At 66.7% G+C, this 16,874-nt stretch overlaps 5 protein-coding genes across 5 annotated transcripts in view; 4 read left to right on the top strand and 1 right to left on the bottom strand.

Moving 5' to 3' along the window:
* EMIHUDRAFT_117839 (hypothetical protein) overlaps positions 1 to 570 on the top strand; it is a gene marked incomplete at both ends in the record, with an annotated part of 8,833 nt that extends 8,263 nt beyond the window's left edge. Inside the window, one exon of the mRNA XM_005772184.1 lies at positions 4 to 570. Within this exon, the coding sequence (XP_005772241.1) occupies positions 4 to 570 (567 nt within the window). The remainder of the gene's footprint in view (positions 1 to 3) is intronic.
* A 1,541-nt stretch (positions 571 to 2,111) lies between these two features.
* On the top strand, positions 2,112 to 3,106 carry EMIHUDRAFT_242575 (hypothetical protein; the record flags this gene model as incomplete). The annotated part of the gene is made up of 2 exons (XM_005772183.1): positions 2,112 to 2,769; positions 2,823 to 3,106. The coding sequence occupies 2 exons, from the start codon at positions 2,112 to 2,114 to the stop codon at positions 3,104 to 3,106; spliced, it is 942 nt and encodes a 313-aa protein (XP_005772240.1).
* Positions 3,107 to 5,135: 2,029 nt separating this feature from the next.
* EMIHUDRAFT_369373 (hypothetical protein) lies at positions 5,136 to 6,099 on the bottom strand. The gene has a single exon (XM_005772182.1). The coding sequence runs from the start codon at positions 6,058 to 6,060 to the stop codon at positions 5,461 to 5,463; it is 600 nt and encodes a 199-aa protein (XP_005772239.1). The 5' UTR covers positions 6,061 to 6,099; the 3' UTR covers positions 5,136 to 5,460.
* Positions 6,100 to 6,641: 542 nt separating this feature from the next.
* COPB2-2 (COPB2, beta' subunit of the coatomer) lies at positions 6,642 to 11,189 on the top strand. The gene is made up of 11 exons (XM_005772191.1): positions 6,642 to 6,724; positions 6,933 to 7,190; positions 7,321 to 7,371; positions 7,551 to 7,661; positions 7,732 to 7,879; positions 7,952 to 8,239; positions 8,315 to 8,449; positions 8,521 to 9,323; positions 9,409 to 10,047; positions 10,355 to 10,459; positions 10,683 to 11,189. The coding sequence occupies exons 1-11, from the start codon at positions 6,701 to 6,703 to the stop codon at positions 11,070 to 11,072; spliced, it is 2,952 nt and encodes a 983-aa protein (XP_005772248.1). The 5' UTR covers positions 6,642 to 6,700; the 3' UTR covers positions 11,073 to 11,189.
* Positions 11,190 to 12,928: 1,739 nt separating this feature from the next.
* EMIHUDRAFT_117836 (hypothetical protein) lies at positions 12,929 to 16,131 on the top strand (the record flags this gene model as incomplete). Its single annotated transcript, XM_005772181.1, has 9 exons — positions 12,929 to 13,000; positions 13,088 to 13,261; positions 13,655 to 14,005; positions 14,076 to 14,336; positions 14,422 to 14,619; positions 14,666 to 14,845; positions 14,878 to 15,362; positions 15,434 to 15,729; positions 15,836 to 16,131. 9 exons carry the CDS (start codon positions 12,929 to 12,931, stop codon positions 16,129 to 16,131), a joined length of 2,313 nt encoding a protein of 770 aa, XP_005772238.1.
* Positions 16,132 to 16,874: the final 743 nt, after the last annotated feature.

Genomic DNA, 16,874 nt, shown 5'->3' with positions numbered 1-16,874 from the left:
GAGGCGACCGAGTTTGGGGCGCTCGTCGCGTCGCTCTCGGGCGAGAACGAGCTGTGGCTCGCGCTGGTGCTGATGGAGGCTGCGGCCGCCGAGCTCGAGCCGCCGCAGCTGGCGGCGGTGCTTGCCGCGACGCTCGACGAGCGGCTGCGCCCAAACACTTTTGTGCGGTTCGCGCCCTCCGAAGCCGTGTACGAGACGGTCGACGTGCTGGCGGATCGCGCGGCGGAGCTGCAGCGCGCGCAGATGGCGGCCGGCCTCTCGTTCCCCGTCGGCCTCGACGCGGGCTTGTGCGGGCTTGTCGAGGCGTGGGCGGCGGGCGAGGGGTGGGAGTCGCTCGTCGCAGGCACGTCGCTCGACTTGGGCGACCTCTTTCGACTGCTCCGCCGCTCGCTCGAGCTGCTCAAGACGGTGTCGGCAGTGCCGTATGTCTCCGAGGCGGCCAAGGCGGCCGCGCGGGCCGCCGTCCGAGCGTGCGACCGCTACCCGATCGCGGAGGACGAGCTCATGGCGCTGCCTGAGGAGGAGCCCGGCGGGGGGGAGGAGCCCGGGGAGGCGCGAGGGGGTGCCTAGTCCTAGTGCTCTCGACACCTTCCATTTATTCTCGGCTCTTGAGTATCGATCCACGGTGACAGCCTGTGCGCGAATGTTGAGATCGTGTGTGTGCCCGTACTGTACAACTATACAAAGAGGGCCACGCGCGACAGAGAATCTCTCTGGCCCATGCTCTGCCTCTCTGGCCGGAGAGAGGGGGAAGACTGGGGTTTGCGCATTGCGGAAGACACGAAAAAACAAAAATAAAACTTTTCGTAGACGTAGGCCAGGCCTGGGCAAAGAAACCAGTACCTCATCAGGCTTCCCTGAGCGTCACAGCTCGGCGATCGCGCCGGCCGGAGACCACTGTAACGTCCGTTCCGGGCATTTGAACGCGACCTTCGGGGGCAAAGACATGGGCTCTATGGCTCAGACTGGACTCCTCTTGGTCCCTTCTGATGCCCTAGGCCACACCTGGGCCTTACCTGGGGTTCTAGGGGCCGGGCAGGGTTTGCCCCCCGAAAGTGGCCCGGGGAACCTTAAACGGTCAAACTCTGAGACGAGATGGGATTTTACAGGGACGTGTAGCATGTGCATGTGCATGTGCATGTGCATGTGTCCCGCAGCCCCTGGCCCTGCACGATCCGTAAGGTGTGAGGCAAGGGAGGCGGGCCTGAGGTGCAATGAAACGGCCCAGTCGCTGCTGCTGTAAGAAGATGGGGGGTGGTGTGTGGGGCACCAGCGCGGCCTCAAGTTGCTTTGACTACTTTACCGTCCGGCTGAAATCCGCCTCCCCCCCCCACCCCCCACCCCGTTGCCCCTCCCCCCGCAACGGCGCACAAGAGGCGCTCACCAGCCCTCGCACTGGGACACAGGTAAGAGGCTGCGCTATCTCGTAGATGGAAGCAGGAAGCTTCCATCCCGGCGGTGGTTCGAATCCACACAAGCCGAAGGTGAAGGGGTGAGAGGCCCGAGGTCTGAAGCTCACCCAGTGTGGAAGTGAGGAACTGCTCGACCCTCCCGGATCATGCTGAACAAGCTCCTCTTGTAGCTCGATCGGTCACACCGCCATCGCCGCCGACACATCTCACTGTGAGGTAGGTGAATGGAGAAGGGGGGACGACACACTGCTTTGGCAGCGTGCACGTGCACCTCGGTCCTCGCTCCTGTACCGTGTTTGTTATGACCCCCCCCAATGAACACACCAGTGAGGGAGGGCGAGACGATCGAGGGGTCCCGTACCATGCATGCGGAATCGACCCTACCTATCCAGTGCTCAATCAAGTGCTCAATCAAGGTGTGAGGCTGAGGGAACTTCACCAACCAAGACACGACAGACATTATATATATCTTCTTGCACGCGCAGAGTAGAGGTAGAGGGAGAGGAATTGCCTCTGTGAAATACGAACCTTTGCCAAGGGGGAAGGCAGCCGCGAGACCTCGCCGGCGGATGCGTGGTTGTGGCCCCGGGCTGGCAAGCTCTGGGCGTGGCAGACGCGTGGTGGCGTCTGTTCAATTCCCCAGCGAGAGAGCTGGCACGACCGCGGTCACCGTCTTAACTCGCGCCACACCGACCGCCGATGCCTCCGCCGCGCCGGACCGTCACGAGCGCGCCGTCCGCGCCCGAGCTTGGCGCCTCCTGTTTGACCGGTGCCATCGTGATTGCAGTCACGAACCCGCTCGACTCTGTCAAGCAGCGGTGGCAGATCCGGCAGTGCAACAGCGCCGCTCTCGGATCCTTCACGCTGGACATCGTACGGTCCGAGGGCGTCTGGAGCGGGCTGTGGAAGCCCGGCCTCGCCACCAACATGCTCGCTTGCAGCATCTCGGTCGGCACGCGGCTCGGCCTCTACCCATCGCTGCGCGACGCGCTCAGCCCTGACGGGTCCTCGGGCGGCAGCCGGTTCGCCTCTGGCCTGCTCGGCGGCGCGCTCGGCTACATCGCCTCTGCGCCTCTCTTTGCCGCCTCTCGCGTCGCTCAGGCCGAGGCGGGCTTGCTCGCTGCCGACGGCGCCTCCTACCTCACGGGCGCGAGGCGAGGGCTCCCTCCGACGGTCGACAGCTTGAGCGGGCTGCCGACGCTGCGGCAGATGGCGGCGGAGCGCGGCGTGCTCTCGCTCTGGCGCGGCGCCGACGTCCTCGTGGCGCGAGGGGCGCTGCTCTCCGCGACCCAGCTCGCCACGTACGACGCGGCCAAGCGGCGGCTCTGCGCCGCCGGCCTCGCCGACGGCAGCCGCGGTGGACGCGGCTCCTGGCACTTCCTGTCTGGTCACAGCGCTCCTTCCTTGTAGGCCCCGCGGTGCACTCGGCGGCGTCGCTCGCGGCGAGCCTCGCCCTCACCACCGCCATCTGCCCCTTTGACGTCACCTACACCGCCTTCACCGCCGGGCCGACGATCGGCAGGCCGCACGCGAGCCCCGCGGCGGCGGCGAGGGCGCTGCTGCGCGAGGGCGGCCCGGTCGTCTTTCTGCGCGGCTGGCTGCCCCTGTGGGCGCGTTTCCTCCCCTCCAGCGTCCTCACCTTCCACATCTACGAGCAGACGAGGAGGGCGCTGCTCGGGAGCTACTTGCAGTGAGGGCGGAGAGATACGTTTTATTGCCTGTGGGGTCACCGCTCCCAAAACTTGGAGCATTTGGAGTGCAGTCATCAACCTCACATCCAGGCACCAGGGCCGGGGAGGGCTCACCTGAGGCCTGAGCCCTGGTCTGACAGACTGACAGCAAACCCCGGACAGCGCCTGACAGTGCCCGACAGCCTGACAGCGCTGACAGCACTTTCTCTGACAGTCTGACAGCACGTATCTGACAGCCTGACAGCAGAGCCTGACAGGCGAGGTGACCCGTCGCTGTCAGGCCCTAACGTGACAGCCAGAGCCTGTGACAGCTGCCTGACAGCCCGACAGCACACAGTGGCCTGACAGCAGCGCTGACAGCCTGACAGCAGCACAGACCGTACACAGACCCCGTAGAGCCTCTTTCTTGTGCCCCATGAGGGTGTAACAAAATTACATGCAAAGACATGTAAGTGTGGTCCATGTCCATGTCCATGTCCATGTCCATGTCCATGTCCATGTAGTCATGGGATGGTCATGGGTCTCTCTTTCAACCCTCCCGCCCCACCTCTGCGGACCCCTCTCCAGCACCGGCGGCTGTGCTACTACAAATGAAGCTACCAGCTAGCCTTCTGGGGCCCTACAGTCATATGCCTACGGCGTCTGGGTGGCCGCCGCCGTCTGTGCCGCCGCCGCCGCCTGTGCCTCTGCGCCGCCATCTGCGCTCCCCAGGCGGCCGCCGCCGCCGGCGTGATCACGCCGTGTAGGAGGGGGGGTAGCTGCGTAGCCGCCGGCGTCATCGGCGTCAGCACCCCCTTGATAGTCAGCGCCCTCTTGATAGTGTCATAAGTGTGGCTGATGTGTGTCAGAGCCTGACAGCACCCCGACAGCACCACCTGACAGCACCTGACAGCAACAGCCCAACGTCTAACAGCAGCAGCAGCCTGACAGCTCTGACAGCTCCGACAGCGTCTGACAGCAACACCCGACAGCTCCGACAGCACCCGACAGCTACAGATCACCTCGCCTGTCAGACACGCACCCGACAGCACCTGACAGCACTGACAGCACCTGACAGCTGGTCTGACAGAGGCACCTGACAGTGCCTGACAGTGCCCGACAGCCCGACAGATCACCTGACAGCACCTGACAGCCTGACAGCCAGGGCTCAGGGGAGCTCTGAGGAGCGCACCCAGCGGGCCGGATGATCGGGATCGGGTTGCGGGCAAGAGAGCCCTAGCCCTGGGGGTGCGCGTTCGCAGCGAAAGGGCCGTAAAATAAACACGGGTCTCCGAGGGTTAGATAGTACCGCGCTCCAGAGGTTTCCCCTAGCAGCAGAACGCCCCCTCTACTCGGAGCTAGTAAACACACCAGACCCAAGGACACGCGACGACACACACTCCCCCTTGGCGACGGCGTCGCCAATCAACCCCTCCGCCCGGTCTCCCTGCCCCGGCGCCGGTTGGGTCCCCCCCCCCGCTCGGTCCGTTCTCCTGTTTGCTTCTCGATGGTTGTACGGCGGGCGGGCGAGGCCCGACCTCCCCTCCTAGCCTTTTTCGGTTGCGGCCCCGCCGTGTCGTCAAAACTCGTCACTTTTTTGTTTATTTTCCCCACCGCACCGTCACGCACGCGCGTGTGTGCCGTGTGCGTGTGTGAGGGCTGAGGGGTGAGGCGGCGGCCCGGGTCAGGCGGAGGCGCGCGCCTTGATGTCGAGGGTCGGAGGACGGCGGAGAGCTAGGCGGAGAGGCATCGTGCCGGCAGCCGCGCGGGTGTAGGGCTCGCTCTCGGCACAGAGCGCGGAGCGCTGTGCTAAACGCCGCTGTCGCACTACTTGTCTTCGGCAAGAAGAAATCCCATGTGATTGCCAGCAGCCCGCGCCGGGGTCAGCAAGAAAAGAACAGAGAGAGCGCGCGTCGCCTGCGCCATGCCCAGCAATGGCCGATGCAGCGACGACTCACACGATTCACGGCGTCCTTCATGAAGCTGAGCGCTGGGCGCCGCCCGCGCGCGCGCCCAGCGAGCGGCACGGGAAGTTTCTCTCCCACTCATCCTTCTCTGTAGTGTTTCATAAATAAGTCTCATCCGCCCTTTTCTGCTCGGACGCCGACGGCGACGTCTCATCCCCCTCACTCCTCTCTCTATCTCTCTCTCTCTCTCTCTCTCTCTTTCTCTCTCTCTCTCTCTCTCTCTCTCTCTCTCTCTCTCATCTCTCATCTCTCCACAGTACACGCACATCTGAGATCTCTCTCGCACGGGGTCCACAGGGGCGCGGGCGAGCGCGCGTCGAGAAAGAAGCGCTGAAAGGGATCCTTCCCCGCCGCGGGCTCGCCGGCCTATAAAGCTATATAGCTCTCCCCATGACGGCCGCCCGACGGGACCTACTCCTCGTCGCCCTCGCCCTCGTCATCGCTGTCGCTGTGTCCCCCCGAGCAGCACTCCGCACACGTGAAGATGCCATCGCGATCACAACACTTGACACAGAAGTCGTCATGCTTCTCGCAGCAGGCGCTGCAGTACAAGTCATTGCAATGCCCGCACTTGAGGCCAGAGTTGTCTGCGCACTGGTGACAGATGCGCCAGCCGCAGCCAAGACAGTTCCCTGCAGGGTGCCGGGTGCTCTTGCAATCGAAGCAATAGGCGCTCCCGGGCCGCCTCTGCTGGTGCCATGGTTGGCATCCATAGCAGACGAGGGTTCGGTCCCCCCCAGGCTTGAAATCGCCGCAATCGCTGCACTTAGAGTCGTTGCAAGAGTCGCAAAACTTGCTGCAATCGTAGCACACAAGCTCCGAGCAGCCCGAGCAGCGAATGCCGTCGTTGAGTGCAAACGTCGTGCCGCACTCGGAGCACTCCACCTCGTCGCCGGATGCGTCGGACTCGTCGGACCCCTCCTCCTCGCCATCCCCATCCTTCTCCTCGTCCACCCGCCGCTTCTTGCGCGCGGACTCGTCCAAGTCCGTAGCTGGCGCCTCCCCGCGCATACTAGACTTGCGGGAAGCGGCTGGGGCGGGCACGCGTCGCACCCTTTGTCTCGGAGGCCAGTCTGGGACACGTCCGCCTGACAAGTACAAGCGCGAGACCTCCAAGTGTGAAAAGGGAGTCCCCCCGCGCCCTGTGGACCCCGTGCAAGAGAGATCTCAGATGTGCGTGTACTGTGGCGAGAGAGAGAGAGAGAGAGAGAGAGAGAGAGAGAGAGAGAGAGAGAGAGAGAGAGAGAGAGAGAGAGAGAGAGAGAGAGAGAGAGGAGTGAGGGGGATGAGACGTCGCCGTCGGCGTCCGAGCAGAAAATGGCGGATGAGACTTATTTATGAAACAGAGAAGGATGAGTGGGAGAGAAACCTCCCGTGCCGCTCGCTGGGCGCGCGCGCGGGCGGCGCCCAGCGCTCAGCTTCATGAAGGACGCCGTGAATCGTGTGAGTCGTCGCTGCATCGGCCATTGCTGGGCATGGCGCAGGCGACGCGCGCTCTCTCTGTTCTTTTCTTGCTGACCCCGGCGCGGGCTGCTGGCAATCACATGGGATTTCTTCTTGCCGAAGACAAGTAGTGCGACAGCGGCGTTTAGCACAGCGCTCCGCGCTCTGTGCCGAGAGCGAGCCCTACACCCGCGCGGCTGCCGGCACGATGCCTCTCCGCCTCGACATCAAGGCGCGCGCCTGACCCGGGCCGCCGTCGCGCGTGCCTCGTCCAGTCGCGTTCGCCGTCTCCCAGCGCGGCAGCGGCGCCACACCTCTCCCTCACCTCTCTGCGCGCGTCTGCACCGGCCGCGCCGCGCCTCCGTCTCGCCTCTGCCTCGCCTCTCTGCGCGCGTCAGCGTCTCTGCGCGCATCAAACCTCTCTGCCCGCCCCTCCGCAGCGGAAGCTGTCGTCGCGGTCGGACCGCGTCAAGACGGTCGACCTTCACCCGACCGAGCCGTGGGTGCTCTCCTCCATGTACAACGGCCACGTCTTTATCTGGAACCACACGACGCAGGGGCTGGTCAAGTCGTTTGAGGTGTCGCCGGACCAGCCGGTGCGGTCGGCCAAGTTTGTGGCGCGGAAGCAGTGGATCGTCGCTGGCTCCGACGACATGCAGATCCGCGTGTACAACTACAACACGCTCGAAAAGATCAAGGCGAGCTCGCCCACCCGCTGCAGAGGGACGTGTGCGGCTCTCCGCCAGACGCAAGACGTTGCGGGGGGCTGACTCGTCCGCTGGCACCCGAACCAGCCTGCTTCACCGTCTCTCTTCGCCACACTCTCAGGTGTTTGAGGCGCACTCGGACTATATCCGCTGCATCGCGGTGCACCCGTCGCAGGCACAGCAGCCTCGCCGCTGCCGCCCGCCCCCATCCACCTCTCTCCTCGCGCTATCCGTTGCTGCCCGTCCCTAGCCACCCCACTCCCTCCTGCCTCCTCCCTTCTTCCTCCCCACCACCCTCACCGCCGCCCTCTCGCCGCCGCCGCCCTCACCGCCGCCGCCCTCTCGCCGCCGCAGCCGCTGGTGCTCTCGTCGTCGGACGACATGACGATCCGGCTGTGGGATTGGGACAAGGGCTGGGCCAACCCGCTCACCTTCGAGGGCCACACCCACTACGTCATGATGGCAAGCCCGCCGCGAGGAGGGCGGCGCCTGCGGGACCGCCTCCTCCTCACACCTGCGGCTATGAGAGCAGGTCGCCTTCAACCCGAAGGACTCCAACACGTTCGCGTCTGCCTCGCTCGACCGCTCGATCAAGGTGTGGGGCATCAACTCGCCGCAGCCCCACTTCACGCTCGAGGGCCACGAGAAGGGCGTCAACTGCGTCGAGTACTTTGCCGGAGGCGACGCCGGCCGCCGCACCTCCGACCCGTTTCTGACGCTCTTGTTGAGACTCGGGCTGTTCCTCTTGTCAGGCGACCGGCCGTACCTTGTCTCGGGAGCCGACGACCAGACGGTCAAGGTGTGGGACTACCAGACCAAGCAGTGCGTGCAGACGATGGAGGGGCACAGCCACAACGTCGCCGCGGTCTGCTGCCACCCGGAGCTGCCCATCATCCTGTCCGGCTCCGAGGACGGCACCGTCCGCATCTGGCACGCACACACGTACCGGCAGGAGTACAACTTCAACTACGCGTACGAGCGCTGCTGGTCCATCGCCGCGCTCAAGGGCACAAACAACGTCGCGCTCGCGTACGACGAAGGCGCCGCCGCCGTGCTGCAGGGCAGCGAGCAGCCTCTTGGAGCCGCCTAGGAGCCCTCTACCGCCCTCCCCGTAGGCACCATCGTCGTGCAGCTGGGCAACGAGGAGCCGATCGCCTCGATGGACTCGAGCGGCAAGATGATCCTCGCGCGGCACAACGAGATCTCCGCCGTCGACCTCAAAAAGGTGGAGGGCCACGAGGTCGTTGACGGCGAGCGGCCGAGGGTTCCCGAGTCGCTGCTGCCGAGCCCTCCCGGAGCCCTCCCGGAGCCCTCCCTGTAGGCGAGCGGCTGATGATCCCGTCCAAGGAGCTCGACGTGTGCGAGATCTACCCGCAGTGGCTCTCGCACAACTCCAACGGCCGCTTCGCCGTCGTGACGGGCGACGGCGAGTACATCATCTACACGGCGCTCGCGTGGCGCAAGAAGGCGTTCGGGTCGGCGCTCGACTTTGTGTGGGCGCTCGACTCGGGCGACTACGCGGTGCGCGAGTCGGCGGTGCTGATCAAGCTCTTCAAGAACTTCAAGGAGACGCGAACCTTCAAGCCGCCCTTCCAGGCCGACGCCATCTACGGCGGGGCGCTGCTCGGCGTGCGGTCGGGCGAGGTGACCTTCTTCTTCGACTGGGTCGAGTGCCGCCTCGTGCGGAGGATCGACGTGCAGCCCAAGGAGGTGAAGTGGTCTGAGAGCGGCGAGCTGGTCGTCCTCGTGTGCGAGGACTCGCTCTTCCTGCTGCGCTACTCGCGCGACGTCGCCTTCGCCGCGCTCGAGTCGGGCCAGCCGATCGGCGAGGAGGGGGTGGACGAGGCGTTCGAGCTCGTGCACGAGGTGAGCGAGCAGGTGCGCACCTGCGTGTGGGTGGGGGAGTGCCTGGTTTACACGACCAAGGCGGGCCGGCTCAACTACACCGTCGGCGGCGAGGTGGTGACGCTGCAGCACCTCGACCGGCCTCTGCACATCGTGGGCTACCTGCCAAAGGAGAACCGGATCTACCTGCTCGACCGCGACTACGCCGTCGTCTCGTACCAGCTGCTCCTCTCCGTGCTAAACTACCAGACCGCCGTCGTGCGGCGCGACTTTGTCGAGGTGGCCGCGGCCCCGCCCTCACCCCCCCCCCCGGGAGGCCTCTCGGAGCCTTCTCGGAGCCTTCTCGGAACCGTCTCCCCCGCAGGCGGCCGCCATCCTGCCGTCGATCCCGCAGTCGGAGCACAACCGGATCGCGCGCTTCCTCGAGGCGCAGGGCTTCAAGGAGGAGGCGCTCGCCGTCGCCACCGACCCGGAGCACCGCTTCGAGCTCGCCGTGCACTTGGGCAAGCTGCAGACTGCGTACGACATCACGACGCAGCAACCGTCCGAGGCCCGCTGGAAGCAGCTCGGCGACATGGCGCTGCACGCCGCCGACCTGAGGCTCGCCGAGGAGTGCCTCGTGCGCGCGGCTGACTTGGGCGGGCTGCTGCTGCTGTACTCGTCGACGGGGCACGCCGAGGGGATCGACAAGCTCGCGGAGCTGTCGCGCAAGAAGGGCAAGCTCAACGTCTCCTTCCTCTGCTCCTTCCTGCGCGGCCGCCCAACAGAGTGCCTCGAGCTGCTACTCTCCGCCGGACGCGCCCCCGAGGCGGCTTTCCTCGCGCGCACGTACACGCCCAGCCAGACGAGCCGCATGGTCGGCTTGTGGAAGGAGCAGCTGCGCGAGGTGAACCCGAAGGCGGCCGAGTCGATTGCTGACCCGGCCGACTACCCGAACCTCTTCGACGGCCTCGAGCTCGCCCTCAAGGCCGAGGCGTGGCTCGGCGAGAACCAGCTGCACGAGGCATGCGCCGAGACCCGACCGAGATCGCGCCGAGATCGCACTTTCCTCCCGCCTTTGCGCCACCTCCCTGTGCCCGCGCAACCCACACGCATGGGCGCGGCGCCTTCATCCGTGGCGCAGAGGGGCCCCTTTTGTGGCCGCGCGCTTCCCTGACTCGAGGCGCTGCCACACCCATCGCCTCGCAGTCCCTACCGGCCGCGGCCACACCCACCACAGACGCACACCCGCCCGGCCCCTCGAGACACACGCGCAGCGCCGCACCGCACCGTACCCACGCCCCGTTTCAGCCCCTTCCCTCCCCCCCCAGGCGCCCGCCTCCATCTACCTCGACCACGCGGCGGACAACGAGTCGGACCTGCTGGAGCACGTCAAGCAGCTCGAGGCGCAGGGCGAGGCGATGCCGCCGCCCGAGGCGGAGGCGCGAGATGCGCCCGAGATGCGCCCGAGATTCGTCGCAAACTCGGGCCGCCCCCCCGCCCCGCGCGCTCGCCACGGCGCCTCTCACGCGTTGCGGCGCACGCGTCCCTCGCGCATCGCACTCTCCTCCCTCGCGCCCCCTTCTTTCCTTCACGGCGCCTCCCTGCACTCCCCACGCCACTCCCCCCCGACTCACCCTCGCTCCACCGCCCTCGCAGGCTGCTCCTGCAGAAGAGGCTGCACCTGCAGAGCCGGAGGAGGAGAGTCCGCTGGGCGACGAGCCGGACGCGGCGGCGGCGGCGGAGGAGGAGGAGGCGGCGGCGCAGGCGGCGCAGGCGGCGGCGGAGGCGGAGGCGAAGGCGGAGGCGGCGGCGGCGGCGGCGGCGGCGGCGGCGGCGGCGGAGGCGGCTGCACCCCCGCCGGAGGAGCCGCCGGAGGAGCCGGAGCCGCCGGCGCCGGAGCCGGCGGCGGAGGGCGGGGCGGAGGAGCCGTTTGAGGAGGCGCTAGAGGGGGTGGGGGAGGGGGAGGCCGCCGCGGAGCACGGCGCCTCCACCGACCTCGACGCCGACCTCGACGCGGAGCTGGACGCCGAGCTCAACTCCTTCTGAAAGGTTCGAACCGCCGCCTTGGGTTGGGGTCCCGCCGCGCCGTGCCGCCGCCGCGTCTGGTTGATTTGCCGCTGGCCTGCTCGGGGCGCACCCGCGATTCGATGTGAATCGCAGGGCGCGGCCGCTGTGGCCGCGAGGCATTCACAATCGTGTCAGTGTGGACGCACGACCATGATCTGTGTCTATGTGAGCTCGCGTTTATTTTGAGTATCAGAAACGGCGTATCAAGGCTCATGTTGTGTGTGGAGTGTGCCGTGCTCGGTGCTGGCGGCTGCTGGTGCTGCCGTGCGGGCGCGTGCGGCTGCGCTCTCACCTCATCGTCCTCTGGCGCGTGGCGGAGCGCGATCGCTACACACCGCGTACACAGAACATGTACATGTTGTTGTTGTTGTGATCTGTGATCTGTAAGGGTCCGCCCGCAGGCGCATTTTGTATACCGAGGCGGTGCCCGGTGCCGAACCTGTCGGACCTTAAGACAGCATTGTAGATCCCTGGGCGAGGGTGGTGGCAGAACATGTACAACATGTGCAGCTTCGTGCACACCGGAGCTCTGGCTATGGCCTATGGGAGTTTTTGCTTCTCTTTTCACGGCACTAAAAGAAAGAAATAAAATGGGCACTGCCAGTTGCGCGCCAGGCCTCTGGGGGGAGGCGGGGGCCCCCGGAGGCACCGTGCGCCGCGCCGCAGTGCGGAAACGGGGCCCCGGCTCCACTAGTCTCCACTAGCACCGACTTCCCGATTAAGCTAGGTTAATCAGAGGGCAGATTTGGAAAGATCTCGAGGAGTACATACAGATAGACCCTCCGACCATCAGAAAACTCCAACCTGATCGGTCGTACTGACCGCCGACAGATCACTCCAGACAGCAGACAGGCCGCGACGTCTGCACACGGCCGGCCGGGCGAGAGGCTTGACACGATCCGACCCTGCGACCCTGACGCTGCTGCTCTAGCTATCAGACATGCGCTGCTGACTGCTGCCACAATGTGCGACCGGTGCTGACCCACTTGGCGGCCTTCCCGGTCAGTGGTGAGGCGCAGTTCAGAGCTGTCGATGGCGCGATGCCGCACTGGTCCCTGGCTGCGTGGGCCCCCCCCACCGGACTCCGTCGGGCTCGCGTCTCCCTACCTCTCGCGGGAGCTGAGGGGAGCGCAGTGTGTGTCTGCGTCTGTGTCTGTGTCTGTGTCTGTGTCTGTGTCCCTGTCGTGTCGTGTGTGTCGTGTGTAACTCTCGCACTGGCCACTGCTCTATCTTAGCTCTCGCCACAGGCCGCTCTCAGCGCCTCGCCCTCGCCCCTCGGCGGGGGCCCTCCCCGCCCGCACGCTCGACACACGACAGAACCCGGACGACGTGCGTTTTTGCTTCTCTACAAAACACGCACACCCACGCCCGCCCCAGTGAGCGGACCCAGCGCCATCGAGAAGAAAGACTTTGGCGAGCCAACGCAGCCGAGAGATAAATTCTCCATAAAAGAGAGCCTAGCCGCTATAGCGGTGCAGAGCGCGAACTCGCCGTACTGAGCCTAGCGCAGCGCGAACTCGCCGTCTGAGCCTAGCGCAGCGCGAACTCGCTCCTGTTCATAGCTGCGCAACCCTAGGGCGCTTCATTTTTCTTTTCCGCCTACGTGGGTACGGCTGGAGCAGCCTCTTTGCCGGGCCAGGTGACACCACAACCAGTCTCACCCATCCTGGGCAGTGGGCCAATTTGGCCATCAAACAACAGCCAATCTAAGCACCCCCCACGTTAAGACGGAGCGCCTTCGATTGTGGAGCGCCCACTTGACGTCCCGCACGCCGCGCGCTCAGGTGCAGCTACTCCGAAGGCGCAGCTTCAAACCGAGCTGCAGATCTACTCTCATGATGCAGGCGGTCGCGATCACGCCCGAGAGCTCCATCGAGGAGCAAATATCGCGTTACATCGAGCAGCAGGTGCGCGCGGTGGAGGGAACATATTCCTTTCGGGACGGGCAGCCCGGTGCTGACGGCTCACCTGATCCTCCTGCTTCCCTCCCGCAGAGCGCGAGCCTCCCCGGACCGCCAAAGAGCTTCGAGTGGGACGTGACCAACTACTCGCTGCTGTCTGGCACGGGGTCGGAGGCTGACGCGGCCGTTCCGTGGTCGCACTCTGGCCGCTCACGCTCGGCCTCGACCTGCCAGCTCCGCGTCAAGATGGAGCGGCCGCCGCTGCAGGTGGGCGCAGCCCGCGCGCGAGTCACCCTTTACCAGCTGTCGTGCGCTGCGCGAACTGCCGCCGCGTCGAGACGCGCAGCAGTCAGCGGATGCGCGGCGCTCTGCTGGCGCCTTCTGCTGCGCCTGACCCTCATCGCTCACACACACGAGTCTCTGCCTCCACCGCGCAAGCCACCGCCGCGCAACCGCCGCCGCCGCGCCGAGACGCGCAGCAGCGTCCGGCGGAGCCTCACCGGCGCCCCTCTCCCCTCTCTCTCAGGAGGGAGACCCTCCCTCGTGGGCGTGGCACAAGAACTGCACGCTGCCGCGCATCGCCGTCGAGGCGCGGCGGCGACATGGAGGCTGAGGCCCCGGCGACCCGTGCCCCGAGCCCTTCTCGGAGCCTGCCTGCAGGTGTGGCGCGAAGACGGCGGGCCGCTGCCCGAGCGCGCCGCCGTCCTCCTCTCCGCCGTCACCGTCGACGTCGCCTGCGAAGCGGCCACCTCGTGCGGGCTCGAGGGAGGCACGCTTCGGCCGCTCGTGTCGGGGTCAGCCTCCTTCACCTCGCTCTCGTTCAAGACGACCTCGTACAACCTCAAGGGGCGGCACATGCACCTGATGGCGTCGCTGCTCGTCCCGCGCGTAGAGGCGACCGCCGCGGTGACCGACGTGAGGGCGCGCGCCGCGTCGCCGGCGGCTGCGAAGGCTGCGATGACGCTCGCTGCTGGCGCCGCGGGCATGCCGCTGCCAAGCACGCCCGACGCGGTCGCGCCTGGGCGATGGCGCCGGTGACCGACAGGTGGCAGCGTCCACTTCACGGCCAGCGTGTGGACAGGCGGCCGTGGTGATGGTCCAAGCTCCTCCGCAGACGGACCCGCAGCGGCTGAGTGCGGCCATGTGCATCGCGGCGGCGCTCATCTCGCCGCCGATCCGGGTGGACGCGAGGAAGAGGAACCCGAAGGAGCGCGCGGGCAGCAAGGCGGCGGGCGGCGGTGCCAGCCGGGCGGGGGGCGGGGGAGGCGGCGGCGGCGGCGGCGGCGGCGTCGCGGCGCACTTGCCGTTTGCGCCGGACAAGCTCGACCGCGTGATGGAGAAGGTTCGCAGACACTTCGCACGCACTTGCTGGGCACTGCCCAAGCCACGCTCCTTCCCACACCGCGGCGACCCCCTTCCTCTCGTAGGTGGACAAGGGCCTCGTGCGGCAGCCGATCGACAACTCCATCGATGGGTTGCGCAACTACCTCTCTGCGGCCAACCTCCGCAACAAGTGCAAGCACCCGCTCTTCCTCGCCCTCCGCTTCGACGCATGCATCGGCCTGCTCTACGACTCCTCCCGCGCCGCAAACCCGGCGCACACCCGGCGACTCCTCGAGAAGGCGGTGGAGCCTTCTCTCTCTGACCCTCCGCCGAACCCCCCCCTGCTAGGCGGACCTCGCCGCCGACGAGCCGTTCGAGAGGATGATGGCGGTGCTGACCGCGACCGAGGACCGGCCCCTCCGCCTCGAGGCGTACCAGGAGGCGGCCCTCAAGGCGCAGCTCGAGCCGGAGCAGGCTCTCCGCCTCTCCTGCAGAGAGCGACCTCCGCGAGTTGTCCCTGAGTCGCACGTCCTCTCCAGGTCTCCGTCACGGCCGTCCAGCACGAGCACGACGCCGCAGACGGCATACCGCCGCCGGCGAGGCTCATCAACGACCTGGTCGCCACCTACTTGCCCGAGTACGTGATCGCCGTCAAGTCGCACCACGGCAGCGGACCGTGCGGCCTCGCCGACTGCCCCGTCCGCCTCTCGGCCGCTCTCTCGCTGCCGCATTGCGACGCCCTCCCCTCCACCTACACGCTGATGAGCGCGCAAGAGCTCGGCGTGCTGCGCCGCACCTACTGCCGGCTGCATTGCGCGAGCGAGTGCGCCGCAAAGGCGGTCGGCGCCCCCGCGCCCGCCGCGCCGCCGCCGCCGTGGGCCGCCCCGGCCCCGGCGTCCCAGCTGGCCGACAACCAGCGCCCGCCGGCGATCCAGTACGGAGGCCTTGCGACCGTCCTGCCTTGCGGCGAGGCTGGCGCATCGTACGCCGCCTTCGCACCCGACGGGCTCATCTCGGACCACACGACCGAGCATTTGCTGCAGCCGTGGCGCACGGGCGACTCCCAGACTCACCGCCCTCGCCCCAGCTGCTCACCCGCTGCTCTTCCGCCCTCAGGCACCGCGCCTCGGGGAGGACATACGGCCCTACGTCGGTCGGCTGGTGGGGGGACGCGTCGGGCGCGAACCTCGCGGGCAGCCGCGGGCATCGGCTGGCGATGGAGGTTCGGCAGGAGGTCAGCAGCTCGCTCAGCTCCCACTCTCACTCATGCCCTGAGGAGGAGTGGGAGCGAACCCTCGTCGTCCTCGCCTCGGCGATGGCCTTCCACTGCCGCTCGACCGGCGTCACCGCCGCAGAGCTCTCCGCCTTTGCGCGCAGCGGCGGGTACGGCGCGCAAGCCTCTAGATGTGCAGGTCCCTCGGTTCCAACTCGAGAAGACGCGCACTCGGCTGCATTCGGCCGTGCTGCAGCCACTCACTGTATCCACCTAGCCAATCGCACCCTCACCTCTCCCTCCAGGCACCGGAGGCACCGAGGACCTGTCCCGCAAGCGACCCGCCACCCAGGCCTCGCTCCACATGGGCCAGGGCCCGCCGCAGTACGGCGGGACGCCGCAGCACAATGGCGGCGGCGGGGGCGGCGGCACCACCACGCCGCTCCACTACCAGTACCCGCACCGCGCCTTCCCGCACCCGCCGGGCGTCTGCCCGCCCGGCATGGGCCCCACCGCCGAGGCCACCTTCGGGGAGGGCGGGGCGATGGACTGCGACGGCGTGGCGCAGGATTGGGGGGACGACTTCCTGGGCCGCGTGTGATGTGCGGGCCCGGTCTTCCCCCCCCTCTCCGCCCTCCAGCTCGACGGCGCCGAGCCGTCCTCTGGCCCCACGCCCCCTCTCTCCTGAGCTCGCTGCACTCACTCGGGAGGCAGAGGGGCGAGGGCAGCCGACCGTGCATCTGGTCATGTGTACAGCCGCGGGCGGGTACGATCCTGTGAGGAGATCTGCATAATGGCATTGGATGTTCGCGACAGATACGTAAGCACCCGATTGCGAGTGGGAGGTATTGTGGCTTGTCTCCCATCGACCCCTGTTTATTACTTGCATCCGCAATAAGGATCGAGGATTCCAGCGAGAAATGCTTAGTCACAGACATGTCACAACAGCTCTGCACGACCCGCTTTTTCATTCAGACGCCGGCAGTGTGACGCCGGTGTGTGTCGGTGACGACGACTGCGTCTCGCGGGGGAGGACGCCCACCAGCTGCTGCCAGATCACCTCTGTGCTCAGCTGTGTGGCTACTGCTAACTAATGAACGCGTCGTCGTGTACGCGCAGGCTGCACGAGTCCGCGAGCATCTGCGTGAAGTTAGCCTCATGCAATTGCCCCGAACACCACAAGTGCACTGATCGAGACTTTGCAGCGCTCCGCGTGCGACATCTGCCAAAACCAGCGGAAATTGAAACCCGTTGGCAGCTCGTACACCGCGCTGCCATCAGCCATGGCTTTGGCATTGAACAAGGCCGTCCACAGCTCCTGGTCCGTAGCGCCACCGCCTCCCT

The sequence above is a fragment of the Emiliania huxleyi genome (assembly GCF_000372725.1).
Source record: "Emiliania huxleyi CCMP1516 unplaced genomic scaffold EMIHUscaffold_363, whole genome shotgun sequence".
In the NCBI taxonomy this organism is placed as follows: domain Eukaryota; phylum Haptophyta; order Isochrysidales; family Noelaerhabdaceae; genus Emiliania; species Emiliania huxleyi.
The sequence above is the reverse complement of the archived record's forward strand: the minus strand, read 5'-3'. Positions and strand labels throughout refer to the sequence as shown.